At 42.1% G+C, this 15,109-nt stretch overlaps 1 protein-coding gene across 1 annotated transcript in view; it reads left to right on the forward strand.

The window, feature by feature from the left end:
- Nucleotides 1–15,109, forward strand: part of glg1a (golgi glycoprotein 1a) — a 95,078-nt gene that overhangs the window by 62,668 nt on the left and 17,301 nt on the right. Inside the window, exons 12-19 of the mRNA XM_084060401.1 lie at nt 293–430; nt 4,597–4,683; nt 5,317–5,379; nt 7,358–7,471; nt 8,589–8,677; nt 10,272–10,389; nt 11,360–11,452; nt 12,722–12,859. Coding sequence (XP_083916527.1) covers nt 293–430; nt 4,597–4,683; nt 5,317–5,379; nt 7,358–7,471; nt 8,589–8,677; nt 10,272–10,389; nt 11,360–11,452; nt 12,722–12,859 — 840 coding nt within the window. The remainder of the gene's footprint in view (nt 1–292; nt 431–4,596; nt 4,684–5,316; nt 5,380–7,357; nt 7,472–8,588; nt 8,678–10,271; nt 10,390–11,359; nt 11,453–12,721; nt 12,860–15,109) is intronic.

A 15,109-nucleotide genomic window follows, 5' to 3' on the forward strand; every position in this document is an offset into this window, starting at 1 on the left:
AGCCTAGGTATGAATTAGGGCTGAAGTGGTTAATGTATGTTTCATTGTATCATAGATTATATCTGCAGAGTAACTGGTAACTAAAAGTTTTCAAATAATTGTAGTGGAGTAAAAGTACAATATTTGCTCTCTGAGATGCAGTGGAGTAGAAGTGAAAGTATTGGAAATTGGAAATACTCAAGTAAAGTATAAATACCTCAAAATTGTACTTAAGTACAGTACTTAAAATACTAAATGTACTTAGTTACTTTCCACCACTGATTAATGTTGACGGTGAACGTTCTCTCTCCAGCTCTCTAGGGACTGTAAAGTGGAAGTTCAGCGGATCCTCCACCAGAGGGCGCTGGACGTGAAGCTGGACCCTGAGCTGCAGAGACGCTGCATGACCGACCTGGGCAAGTGGTGCAGCGAGAAGACCGAGGCCGGCCAGGTGGGGGCGCCAGTGCCACACGCACGCAAGGGGTTTCAAGCTCTTGTCTTGTCTTTTCACAATGATTTCAGTCATTTGGATTCCATAGAAACCAGTGGTTCTCAAACTTTTTCATGTCAAGGACCCCCAAATTGACACTTATTAGCCCGCGGACCCCCATTTGAAAAGATAAGCCAGGGACCCCCCATAAGAGAAGATCTTTTTACGGCTCTAGCAGTGATTCTCAACCATTTTAATTTCAAGGACCCCCAGTTTGACATGCATTAGGCCTACGGACCCCCATTTAATGGCATTTATACCTCTGGGACCACAATCCATATTGTAAAATCAATGTTAATTTAACTCTGAGAGTGTACAAATGGTTCCATTTGTACAGTCTCAGAGTTACAGACCCATAGGGGTCCATTTGGTTCCTGTCCATCATTTAGCTGGGGACCCCCTGGAACCCCCTCAAGTACCCCTGGGGGTCCCCGGACCCCACTTTGAGAACCAATGCCATAGAAGCCAGCATGTCTGCTGTGGAAGCAGACATGTTGTGCAGCGAAAATAGACGATCTACAAGCTCTCAATGATTGTACATCCGCTATTTTTGAATAGCCCAAAAGTGTAAAATAATGCTTTTTTTTTAGCTCAAATGTCCCAAAACATGTCTAGCGTCACGTGAAATGTGTGTGGCCTAATGAATATAGGAAGTCACGTGACAAAAATAATAGATCTACAACATACAGTACATCTGTATGTTGCACCGTGATGCGTTGTTAGCTTGTAGATCTGTTCTGTTTGTCACATGACACCTTTTGCTGGAGTCTGTCTTGGTGCATTGATAGAACACTGAGGTATATGTTACAGGGAAATTGGCATTCCAGGGAAATTGAAAAAGGAGCGCTCGTTTTCACCCCCCCTCGCTTCCCCCTTTGTTATCGATTCACTTTGATTGCGACCGGTGACTTTAATCTGTCTATGTAATCAACACACCTGTGACTAGGCAATTCTGTAGAACCAACACTAGAGGGCAATGCAAGCCACACAAGAGCCCCCTCACCACACACACACACACACACACACACACACACACACACACACACACACACACACACGCACGCATGCATGCATGCACATAATTACAGAGTGTCGTGGATAGTAACCCATGAAAACATCTATTCTCCCCCTATCGGTTTACAACTCGGACGGCGCTGAGTCGACTAGCAGCCCCTCGGCCTGGTGGCGCTCGGGCACGCCTCCTCGGCCTCAAGGTGTGCTGAGTCGGCGCGCCTCCGTCATGGACAATAACTATTATCGCCGTCTCGCGAGTGAAAAACACAGCGTTACTCTGCTCAGTTTGACTAACCGCTTCATTATCCAACCTGTCATACAATATTTCTCTCATATTATCCATTTTATTTTCAGCGCTCGTCCGCCTCGCGCCGAAGCCCCGCGCCTAAAAACGAGCGTACCTTTACAATTTCCTAACGAATGACAATTTCCCTGTAACATATACGTATAGAGCCTCATTATTGCACCATATGATTTGCTATAGGCCTAGAAATGGGGTAAAATACTTTGGGAAACGTTTTGAAAATGCATTGTTAAAGATGAGTGGGAACCCTGTATTTTAAAGATCAGAGCATTTAAAGTGGTCAGTCTAGCAATATGTTCAGAAGCATCTTCCATAAAACCTTAATAATGCTCTGGGATATTTCATAAAAAACTGTTGACTTATGGCACAGAAGGACTTAGAGATCTTATTCCGCTTTAACCCATTGAGACCTGAAGCCGATTCTACATGTCTCCTAAAAACAGTTTTCTGAAAAACGTATGTTTCTATATCAGTGGTGCTCAAACTTTTTCATGTCAAGGACCCCCAAAATGATATGTATTTGGCCGCGGACCCCCATCTCAAAATATGTTGTTCCAGGGACCCCCCCATGAAGCAAAGATTTGAGTTGAAAATGTTCGCTTTAAAAATATATATATTCAGAAGATTAACACACATTTTCACGATTTTTCAAAAATAGCAGATCTACAAGCTCGTAGCGTGGCACTCGGTGCCGCGCTACGAGCTTGTATATCTGCTATTTTGGAATAGCCCAAAGTGTAAAATAAAGATTTTTTGCTCAAATCTAAAAATGACACAGTTCCAGGTCTTAATGGGTTAATCCATGCATAATGTCTGCAGGCTTCTGTCTCACTGCCTTCACTTTGTACTGCGTAGATGAGTTGATGACGTGATGATGCAATATTATGCAACTTGACAGTGGGGGGAGAAGTAGAGCTTTCAAGTAAAATACATGTAAAAATGTCCTGTTCTATTTCTACCCCGGATTTGAGACCTGCTCGTGCTATTTTGGAAAGGTTTTGAAGGTGAAAAGTATTAACAAGAGATTGTGACTGATTAACTACATTGGATCCATTGGAAACCAGGTTATTATTTTCATTTCCTGAAAAGTAACACTTTTGGACACACACACTCGACAGCCACAGTTATATAAAAAAAGGAGCGACTTGCTACAACTATTAACTTTTAAGACAAAGCGGACAAATACTTGTTATGTATACATTTTAACCCATTAAGGCCTGAGGTTTCGATTCAAAAATGTCTTCTAATTCCGTTAGAAGACATTCTTCTAAAACTGTTTTTTGAAAAAACATATGTTACTATGCTCAATGTTTTTCATGTCAAGGACCCCCAAAATCTATATGTATTTGGCCGCGGACCCCCATCTCAAAATATGTTGTTCCAGGGACCCCCCCATGAAGCAAAGATTTGAGTTAAAAAAATGTTCGCTTTAAAACAATATGTATTCAAAGATTTGCACACATTTTCACGATTTTTCAAAAATAGCAGATCTACAAGCTCATAGCGCGGCACTCGGTGCCGCGCTATGAGCTTGTAGATCTGCTATTTTTGAATAGCCAAAAGTGTAAAATAATGCATTTTTAGCTCAAATCGAAAAGTCACACAGATGCGTTCCAGGTCTTAAAGGGTTAATGTAGCAGATGACTTGTAATTGCATCCATTCTACATGAGTACAGTGAGTTAGTTTAGTTTGCAGTGTAATTGTCTCTCTGAATGCTCTTTCTCAGTGTCTCTGTAATGAGCTGTGGGCTTCCTGTCCACACTGTGAGCCCCCCCCCCCCCCCCCAATTGCTTGTTTCTACATTTCGTTGCAGAAACCTCCTATCTCCATAATTCTAACTTTTGGTGTGTTTTCCTAAATGAACGTCCTACTCCATCATGCTACAGCGGCCACACAGACTGACGTATCGATAGCAGCAGATCCGCACGTTGGAAACACGGCGTGAAACGAGGTGTTTTGAGCTTGTAGATCTGCTGCTATTGAATCCTGAAAAGTAACAGTTTTGGACATAATTATGAGGAGACCATTTCAGTTCTTTCTCTTATAGAACACTTGAAATGGAAAGAGGACGGTTTTGCTATTATTCTTAATTATGTCCGCAGTTGTTTTAGGCATTTAATGTGGTCACATAGGCTGCAGTTCTCTCTATTGTAATAGTAGTGTCTGTTGCTTCAAACAACATTTTCAAAGACTTTCCAAAATACACGTCGCATTGAAAGCGTTGCAGCCTGCTTGCTCATAGGAGGAATAGGTTTTTTACCTTCAGGGTTTGTTTACTGGTGGTGTTGGGTCTGGGTTTGTAGACAGTTATGTTGGGTCTGGGTTTGTTGACGGTTATGTTGTGTTGACAGTTGTGTTGGGTCTGGATTTGTTGACAGTTGTATTGGGTCTGGGTTTGTTGACGGTTATGTTGTGTTGACAGTTGTGTTGGGTCTGGGTTTGTTGACAGTTGTATTGGGTCTGGGTTTGTTGACGGTTATGTTGTGTTGACAGTTGTGTTGGGTCTGGGTTTGTTGACAGTTGTATTGGGTCTGGGTTTGTTGACGGTTATGTTGTGTTGACAGTTGTGTTGGGTCTGGGTTTGTTGACAGTTGTGTTGGGTCTGGGTTTGTTGACAGTTGTGTTGGGTCTGGGTTTGTTGACAGTTGTGTTGGGTCTGGGTTTGTTGACTGTTGTGTTGGGTCTGGGTTTGTAGACAGTTGTGTTGGGTCTGGGTTTGTTGACAGTTGTGTTGGGTCTGGGTTTGTTGACAGTTGTGTTGGGTCTGGGTTTGTTGACAGTTGTGTTGGGTCTGGGTTTGTTCTGCAGGAGCTGGAGTGTCTACAGGACCACCTGGAAGACCTGGTGGCGGACTGCAGGGACGTGGTGGGGAACCTGACGGAGCTGGAGTCTGAGGTAACACTTCATATTGTTAGGTAATGGTATATATGTAATATCACAGCAGAGTGAGTGTTGTCATATGCTTACTGGCATTATAGCCAAATGCCTGGCTAATGAGGCCACAAACAGAGATATGTATTTGGCTGCGGACCCCCATCTAAAAATATTTTGTTCCAGGGACCCCCCAGAAGCAAAGATTAGAGTTACAAATGTTCGCTTTAAAAATATATATTCTATATATTCAAAGATTTGCACAAATTATCAAGATTTTTCAAAAAATAGCAGATCTACAAGCTCATAGCGCGGCACTCGGTGCCGCGCTATGAGCTTGTAGATCTGCTATTTTTGAATAGCCCAAAGTGTAAAAGGTCATACTTATTCTGATGCTATATTTACACATTTTGCTGGGTACCCCCTGGAACCCCCTCAAGTACCCCTGGGGGTCCCCGGACCCCACTTTGAGAACCAAGGGTTTAAAGAACATTTAAGACGATATCTGGCGCAAGGGGTGAAGCCGCCTGTCCACCAACCGTGGAGACTCCACAGTGCCTCTGCTTCGCAGGACGCCACAAACGAACGCACGTGAGGCCGTCATATGGGTTTCTGTTTCAATGGTAAATCCTCTGCTAAACGCCTCTGTCTCCACAGGACATTCAGATTGAGACTCTGCTGATCCGAGCCTGTGAGCCAGTCATCCAGACACACTGTCATGTAAGTCACACAGTAACATAACATAACTAGACGCGTGGCAATTCAGGGCAATTGCAAAGTGTGGTGTTGCGCCGACGCCGGTCGCGGGTCGCAGCCGCCGGGACTGGAGGAATACGCCTGGAGGAATACCGTCGGAGGCCCCGCGCGATTCGAATTCGGTGCCGATCGGATCCCGCGTTCGTGACGACGCGTGCCGTTTTGATTTTAGGAAATAGGCCCGTCCCACTAAAGAAACAGGCCCCTCCCACAAATGTAGCGGGCCGATGACATCGTCGTGTCACTCCTGTGATCACTTGCTTTTCTTTTTGAGAGAACTGATCCCTCCAAAAATCATGTTTTTGTGTCAAACGGTTACATTTTGCAAATTGTAACCGTTGAAGCCATTTACGCACAAACGGTAAGGACTATGAAAATGCCGTTTGGATATGTTTACCGCATGGGCCCAGAGATCATGTGTACCGATTTTTGTGAAATTTGGACAAAATATTTGGGAGGAGGAGCTAAAAGTGTGTTTTGAAGATGATTCAAAATGGCGGAAAATCTATCCAGACGGAAATGGGCGTGGCCTATATGGGGAGTTGCGTCGTGACCCAAGGAATCCAGGGGAAAATAAATTTTGATTTTACGACCTACGGTTCAAGGGTTATAGGCCAAAAGGTAAAGTGGGCTGTTATAGCGCCACCATGTGGTTGACTGGTGTGATTCTTTTTTAAATAATTTTGCAATAAACTATTAACCTCCCCTCCAAGTCTTGTAACTGTAGCCCTTACGGTTTCCGAGAAAAAAATACTTGAATGGGAGTTTTTGCAATTCCCATTAAAGTGAATGGGGAAATTTAATGCACTAATAAATCAATATCAAAAACTCTATCCAGACGCAAATGGGCGTGGCCTATATGGGGAGTTGCGTAATGACCCAAGGAATCCAGGGAAATTTTGGATTTTACGACCTGCGGTTCAAGAGTTATAGGCCAAAACGTAAAGGGGGCTGTTATAGCGCCACCATGAGGCCGAATGGTGTAATTATTTGTTAATAATGTCATGTAAGTCACACAATAACAAAACCTTCATTTTAAAAAATCATTTTGCTCTGCTGTATGTAAACTCTTTTCCTTTTCTTTTAAACCATTTAGACCGGGAAAGAATCTGTGTCATTTTTAGATTTCTTTGGCTTTTCAAAAATAGCAGATCTACAAGCTCAAAGCACCACAAGCTTTTAGATCTGCTATTTTTTGAAAATGTGTGAAAGTTTGTGCATCTTTGACTATATATATATATGTTTTTTTTTTAAGGCAAACATTTGTAACTCAAGTCTTTGCTTCTGGGGATTCTACAAATGTCTTCTAAATCCTAACTTATGTTGCTATAATATCAGAAGCACAGATCGGAGTTAAAAATGTTCCCTTTAAAACATATATATATTCAAAGATTTGCAAAAAATATATATATATTTTTTTCAAAAAGTACAAGCTCATAGCCGCGCTATGAGCTTGTAGATCTGCTATTTTTGATAAGCCCAAGTATAATAGATAGTGGTTATCGATAGAGTAGATATAGATAGAGTGGTTACACAGATGTGTTCCCGGTTTTAATGGGTTAAACAATGGAATGGAATGGTTTCTCTCCCATTGTTCTAACACCAGGGATTTTGGTAAAATGTGAAAGTCAAAATGCCCCCCCCCCCACCCCCCACCCCACACACACACACACACACACACACACACACACACACACACACACACACACACACACACACCCCAGGGCTTGTTAATTTACCACACCACTACACACCATATTTCTGAAGCATACCACCAATGTCTCTCTCTCTGCCTCTCTCTCTCTCTCTCTCTCTCTCTCTCTCACACACACACACACACACTCACACACTCACACACACACACACACACACACACACACACACACACTCACACTCACACTCACACTCACACACACACACACACACACACACACACACACAGGAGGTAGCAGATAACCAGATCGACACAGGGGATCTGATGGAGTGCTTGGTGCAGAACAAACACCAGAAGGAGATGAACGACAAGTGCGCCGTGGGCGTCACGCACTTCCAACTGGTGAGCCAGCAGGGGGTCCATGCAGGGGGTCCATGCAGGGGGTCCATGCGGGCTTCTCTCTATCCTGCAGTTAGTCCACAGCGTGGGGTTTTTAGTGTTATTGTTCTGTACGGCGTAGTAGGGCTTCCCCAGGGAAGAACCACGGCAGTGATGCCCTTTGTAACTTAAAGGTGTAGTTCACCCAAAAAGTGACTTATTTTCTATGGATTACACACCTCATGAAGCCTTGAATGAATTCATGGATTATTTTTTTGTTTTTGTCACATTCCTAACTATAAGCCAATCATTTGATGAGCGGTGGTCCCTCCGGTAGGAGACACAAATGCAGCTCATTTGTGTCTCCTACCGCCTCCATGATGACTGCCTCCACCGGTCATCAAATTGTTGACTTAGGAATGTGACTAAAACAAAAGTCCTTTAAAGGTAGGGTAAGTGATATTTTTTGGTTAAAACAAAAAGTATTTTGTTAAAAGGTTAAAGCACTATATTGTGATAGTAATCATTGCTATAGAGTGTTTGTTCAGTAACAGGAGTCTCCCCGTCTCTCCAGCTCTTTAATAAACAGAAAATACATTTTTCGGTAGGTGTCAAAATCTCAGCCAATCAGGAGAAAGTACCCATTTTTAAGCTTAATTTGTATAGTGTTCCAGTTCCAATTTTGCCTGCTCATTTCTTAGTGTCATCACTTCACATTTCACTTGTTTAATCTATATCCTGATTGAGTTCTCTGTCCTGATTGGATAAAATTGGAAATGAAACTGAAACGAAAATGCATTTTCTGTTTAATAAAGAGGTGGAGAGACAAGGAGACTCCTTTTACTGAACAAACACTCTATAGCAATGAGTACTATCAGAATATAGAGCTATTTAACAATTATTTTAACCAACACAAATCACTTACCCTACCTTTAAGTACTGTATTTAAGTAAATAATATATTCCACTACATCTCAGAGGACCATATGGTACTTTTGACTCCATTACAATTATTTGACAGCTTTAGTTACCATTTACCTTGCAGATGTATGTGATTATTATAAAACGTACACTAACCACTGAAGTCCAGTTAAAAACATTTAATACTTTCAGTAAAATGTGTTTTTTCTTTGTGACTCCAGATCCAAATCAAAGACTTCCGCTTCTCCTACAAGTTCAAGATGGCCTGTAAAGAGGACGTTCTCAAGCTGTGTCCCAGCATTAAGAAGAAGTAAGTCACCTGAGCTTTTTTTTTGTTTTTTTTAACACATTCGGTGCCCGAATTTTATAATAACAGATTACGTTCGGTGCCAGAAATCTCACCGTTGAGCTGCGCGGCGCTGTTTAAGCTGTAGACTCCAAGACGGGCATTCCATGTGAAACAAATCATGCGTGCATTTTGCACGATGGTCCTAGCTAACGCCTGGAACGATAACATCTCTCACGCGAGTAACAATGGCGTTGCGATCGCGCATACAAAATGAGTCGTTTTCCCCAGCGTAAAAAAGTTTTGGAGTTATAGGGGTTTTAGAGAAGGAGACGGAAGCGGATGGGAGCCATGTTTTTTGGCACGGTGATCTATAAGGCCCTTCCTTCTCAGAATCACCGTGGGTGATTCCAGAGCTGCTGAAAAAGCGACTGAAAACACGGTTCAGACCGTGTTCGCCACCGAAGCGCTACTCTGTGCAAACACGGTTCAGACCGTGTTTGGCACCCGATGTGTTAATAATTGTGACCCCCCATATACCCCAGGGACTGTCTTCTCGCATAGGCTGATTTTCCAGCAGAGCTGAAAGAGCAAATGAAAAAAAATCGTCTAAAATATTCTAAACCCACTATAGCAATCTGGTAATATCAGGCTACATATCACTTAAATGTCAGAGCTTAACTCGGCATGTAAATATGAAATAAATTAGTTAATGTGAAGTGGAATCGAAAATAACAGTGGGTCCTCCGAGCGCTAGCCGACTTTGGCTAATAATTAGCTTGTATGAGGTTACTAAACACACTGTTTTTAGCCAAACGCAGTAATGTCCGCTATCGATTAGTTATCGACGCACGTCGCGTTATTACTGCCGTCATTTTCATGTATTGTACATCCCAAAATAAAATGTATTAACCATGTTATGAATGATGCTGTAATGCTTAATATTTTCGCAACATAATAATGTGTATTTTTCGCGGGGCTAAGGGGCTTGGAAAGAGGATCACTTCCGCATGTTCTTCTTCGGTGGTCTAAACAAAGACACGGTTGCCAGATTTTTGAGAGAGAAATAAGCAACCAGGTCAATGAAAACAAGCCCAACGATTTAAGTGACTATTAGGCTATATGAGCACTTTAAACCTATATGCATCGGCTATTTGAAAATAGACGATTTGGAAATAGCCGATCTACAAGCTCACAACAAAATACTAATAACAAATAAAGAGCAAATACCAATATTTGCAAGCAACTTTACAGAAAACGAGGTCGCTTATAATTACTATACATGGCAACACTAGTTAGAGAGCCGCGTGTGTGCGTGTGTGTGTGTGTGTGTGTGTGTGTGTTGAGGAATGCAAAACAAGCGTTTTCTTTGCAAACAAACACATTTACACTAGTTTGAACTATGTAGGCACTATGTGTGCCTACATAGTCAATCTATATATCATTTTAAAGGTATGGGCCTTGTGATTAAAATGATGCAAACCATTCCAAGATAGCATCAAAACTGACGCTAAAATCAGTGTAACACAAGTTGACTGACTTGTCATTGTGTGGTGTGTTGTTGTCCTGTGTGTGTGTGTGTGTGTGTGTGTGTGTGTGTGTGTGTGTGTGTGTTCAGGGTGGACGTGGTCATCTGTCTGAGCACCACGGTGAGGAATGACACGCTGCAGGACGCCAAGGAGCAGCGCGTCTCCGTCAAGTGCCGCAAGCAGCTGCGGGTGGAGGAGCTGGAGATGGTGGGTCACTCACACACCGTTCAGAATGACCGCCGTCCGTCCTGCACACAGGCATCTGATCCACTAGACTGCTGTGGTACCAAACCTGTTAGCTCAAGACCCAGAACAGAGATTAGACGTTTGCCCAGGGACCCAAACTAGTGAAAAAAGCAGATCTACGAGCTTGTAGATCTGCTATTTTCACTACTTCTTAAACCTCTTTTTAATTTGTTAATGGAAATTATTAGATTTGTTTTCATTTTATTTATGGAATACTTTAGAAAAATGGTGGAATTATTTTTAATTGATGAAAAATGATTTGTTTAAAGGTTTCATGACATTCAGATTTACAAGTCCAGGGCCCAATCCCAGTCCAGGGCCCAATCCCAGTCCAGGGCCCAATTTAAGCCCAATCCACTCAATGTTCAAAGTTCTGTTTTTTTGTGTGTAATTGAGGTCATAAAAAAAAAAGAATGTCATGAAACCTTTAAATCTTCTGAAATAATATGTTGATTTAGTTTATGTAGGAAACGGGGGAAAAAAATACATATTTAATTGTTGGTCCACGGCCCAAAGATGGGTCCCGACCCACTGTTTGGGAAACGGTGGACTAGATCGTTGCTGTCGGGTAGAAACCTTGTACAGTACAGTATGTCCAAAACTGTTACTTTTCAGGAAATGGCAAAAAAAGAACCTGTATATATAATATGAATCATATTTTAACTTTCTAGTCTTTATTTCTGTTATTCTACATCAGCTTGTAGATCTGATATTTTGGGTTCATTTTCGAAAACTTTCACCAATAATGACATGCCCCGAAATAGGGATAGTGATACTGCTGCAGCCCTATTGGATTAAAAAAAATGAAGGAAAGAAAGAATACTCCCCTCAAAACAAGTATTTAATAAATATGACTTTAACCAATGAACTGTTTCACCTCTATTCACATTAACATGGTGTTATCTTGTTATCTTGTGTTTTTCTCGGTCAGTCGGAGGACATTCGTCTGGAGCCAGAGCTGTATGACTCGTGCAAACAGGACATCAACAGGCTGTGTCAGAACGTGGCCTTTGGAAACGCACAGGTCAGCCTGACCTTTGGTTTCTCTAAATCAAGTGCTTGGTAGAAATGTTTTGCACCTCCACAGGGGGGCAGTCTTGTTACACCCATAGTTAATTGTTAAACCTTCACCACCCTGTACACTACAGTTTTGAACTACATCTTTAGGGCATCAAGTTGTCTATGGCAGTGGTTCTCAAACTTTTTCATGTCAAGGACCCCCAAATTGACACTTATTAGCCCGCGGACCCCCATTTGAAAAGATAAGCCAGGGACCCCCATAAGAGAAGATTTTTACGGCTCTAGCCGCACAAAATATATAATATATTTCAAGGACCCCCAGTTTGACATGCATTAGGGCTACGGACCCCAATTTAATGGCATTTCTGTCCCTGGGACCCCAATTTATATTGTAAAATTCAATGTTAATTTAACTCTGAGAGTGTACAAATGGAACCAAATGGACCCGTTAGGGTCCATTTGGTTCCATTTGTACACTCTCAGAGTTACAGACTCATAAGGGTCCATTTGGTTCCTATCCATCATTTAGCTGGGGACCCCCTAGAACCCCTTCAAGTACCCCTGGGGGTCCCCGGACCCCACTTTGAGAACCAACGGTCTATGGATACGATTCGAGATGAAATGGATACATTACTAATTGCACTCTCTGAATGATAACTGATACAAGTTGCATGTCTGCATTTGTTGTCTTTTTTTTTATGGTTCTGTGGAGTCAAAAATAGCAGATCTACAAGCTCATAGCGCGGTACAGAGTGTCGCGCTATGAGCTTGTAGATCTGCTATTTTTTGGAAAAATCATGGACATTTTGTATACAGCTTTGAATATATATATTTTAAAGTGAACATTTGTGACTCAAATCTTTGCTTCTGGGGATTCTACAAATGTCTTCTAAATCCTAACAGTTTTTTTTTTTTAAACGTATGTTGCTATAATATCAGTGGTCCTCAAACTTTTTTATGTCAAGGACCCCCAAAATTATATGTATTTGGCCGTGGACCCCCATCTCAAAATACTTTGTTCCAGGGGCCCCCAGAGTTAAAAATGTTCGCTCAAAAATATGTATATTCAAGGATGTGCACAAATTCTCACGATTTTCTGTGAATCTGTACCCATCTGTGTGTGTGTGTGTGTGTGTGTGTGTGTGTGTGTGTGTGTGTGTGTGTGTGTGTGTGTGTGTGTGTGTGTGTGTGTGTGTGTGTGTGTGTGTGTGTGTGTGTGTGTGTGTGTGTGTGTGTGTGTGTGTGTGTGTGTGTGTGTGTGTGTGTGCTGTAGGTGATAGAGTGTCTAAAGGAGAACAAGAGGCATCTCTCCCAGCGCTGTCACCACCGTGTCTTCAAGCTCCAGGAGGTGGAGATGATGGACCCAGAGCTGGACTATCAACTCATGAGAGTCTGCAAGCAGATGATCAGGGTAGGGTACACAACCTTCTCCTAGCTTACACAACCTTCTCCAAGCAGATGATCAGGGTACACAACCTTCTCCTAGCTTACACAACCTTCTCCAAGCAGATGATCAGGGTACTATACACAACCTTCTCCTAGCTTAACGTCATGGGGTCGCTCGCTGGAAATGATTAAAAACCTGCCCGTCGCCTTGAGTTTATCCTAGACTCGAGTAGAGATGCCGCGATCCGATTAACAGATCGGATATCGGCCCGATATCAGCAAAAAAATGGATATCGGATCGAAGCGGATCGCAGGAAAATGACCGATTTAAACGCTGTGATTAAAACACTCCAGTACTCCACTCCAACACTCCTAACCTCTGTAGAGGTTATGATCTCTGTTTGAGTAATATCACTTGATCAATCATTTTTTAACATTTAGTTTTAACATAAATTCAGTAAATAAAAAGTAAAGATAAAAAGCGCTGAGCGTTGACCGCGGTCGTGGCCGCGCGCCACATGTCGTACGGGCTGACACATGTAAGCAACACAGAAGTGCGCAGCGCGTCCTTATCAAGACTCCATTAACATTCTCCGTCACCGTCATCCACACAAGTATGTTTATGAATACCATGTGACTGTTAAGTTATATCACCAGCCGATCAAACGATACGATTTGAAACGTAAATGACAGATTCTGGCTGAATTAACAACACTGTCTTTTGCGACGCGAGCCTCTCTCGCAGTGTAAATCAGGGGCCAAGGATTCGTCGGTGACGTCACATCATCGACGAATCCTTGGTACCTTTATGCCGTTCTACTTCCGTGTCGCATAGCGGTGACAACACGGTCGAATCCTTGGTATCTTGATCCTAGCCTTTCAACGTGTGTTTACATCAGCGTCACTACACGTTTTTTTCCAAGCTCGTGCTAATGAAACACTAAACAGGAGTATTATTTCATGTCAACATTCAAGTACAACTATCAGAAGATGTAACTCAGGTAAAGTAATGCGTCACTCTGCAAATGTAACTCAAGTTTTCCACCTGTACAAAGTCATTTCTGATACAGACAGAGTCAGACGTTCACCAAGGCTAATTATACAAACATAATGATGTTTTTAATCATCCTTTCCTTGTCAATATATCACCATTTAAGGCAATGATATAACATTATGTAGTGATTTGATAACATATACATAGCAGCCACCAAGCCAGTCAATGAGTTTTGGTGATGAGCGCAGCACCTCTAAGACTCGAGGGGTCTTCTAGGGCAGTGGTTCTCAAACTTGTTCATGTCAAGGACCCCCAAAATGATATGTATTTGGCTGCGGACCCCCATCTCAAAATATTGTGTTCCAGGAACCCCCCAGAAGCAAAGATTTGAGTTACAAATGTTCGCTTTAAAAAAATATAAATATTCAAAGATTTGCACAAATTTTTATGATTTTTCAAAAATAGCAGATCTACAAGCTCATAGCGCGGCACTCGGTTAAGTATTTTTTAAGACATCTCTGGCCTGCTTATTGCAGGAGAAAGACTTGAACACACACGATGCTAACAAAACATGTTGATTTTGCATCATCACAATGACACTGTCTGCACACTAAAGTGGCCGAGACACCCCTCTCATTTAGTTAAACTTATCTAACCACTTAAACCCAGTGTCCCCCAGGGCTCCATACTAGGGCCTCCTCGTCTCTCCCCTCTTATCTCTTCACCAGAAATAGCCGATCTACAAAGGTCTTGTCTTAACCCATTAAGACCTGAGGCGATTCATTAAAAAAAATCTAAATCTCAACAGTTTTTTGAAAAAAAATCGGGAAAATATTTTTTCACGATTTTTCAAAAATAGCAGATCTACAAGCTCGTAGCGCGGCACTCGGTGCCGCGCTACGAGCTTGTAGATCTGCTATTTTTGAATAGCCCAAAGACATCTTAAAATGAGACGCAGATGCGTCCCCGGTCTTAATGGGTTAAAGGTCTTGTTGTGACACTTTGCAGCCATTGTCTGGGTTGATTTATATGCACACAATATTATTGTTTCGGCTGCATTCCTGTCCTGTTGGATCGTTGACACGAGGAAACACAGCAGTTAGTATTCTGTACATGAGGGATCTGTGAACATTCAGTCTAGTTGACCACAAACCACAGACTGCTGTTTAGTTGTTAGCGATACTTAACCCATTGAGACCTGAAGCCGATTCTACATGTCTCCTAAATCTCAGTATTCTGAAAAACGTATATTTCTATGTCAGTGGTGCTCAATCTTTTTCA

This window comes from Gymnoscopelus microlampas (assembly GCF_963454915.1).
Source record: "Gymnoscopelus microlampas genome assembly, chromosome: 6".
NCBI classification, from domain to species: Eukaryota; Metazoa; Chordata; class Actinopteri; order Myctophiformes; family Myctophidae; genus Gymnoscopelus; species Gymnoscopelus microlampas.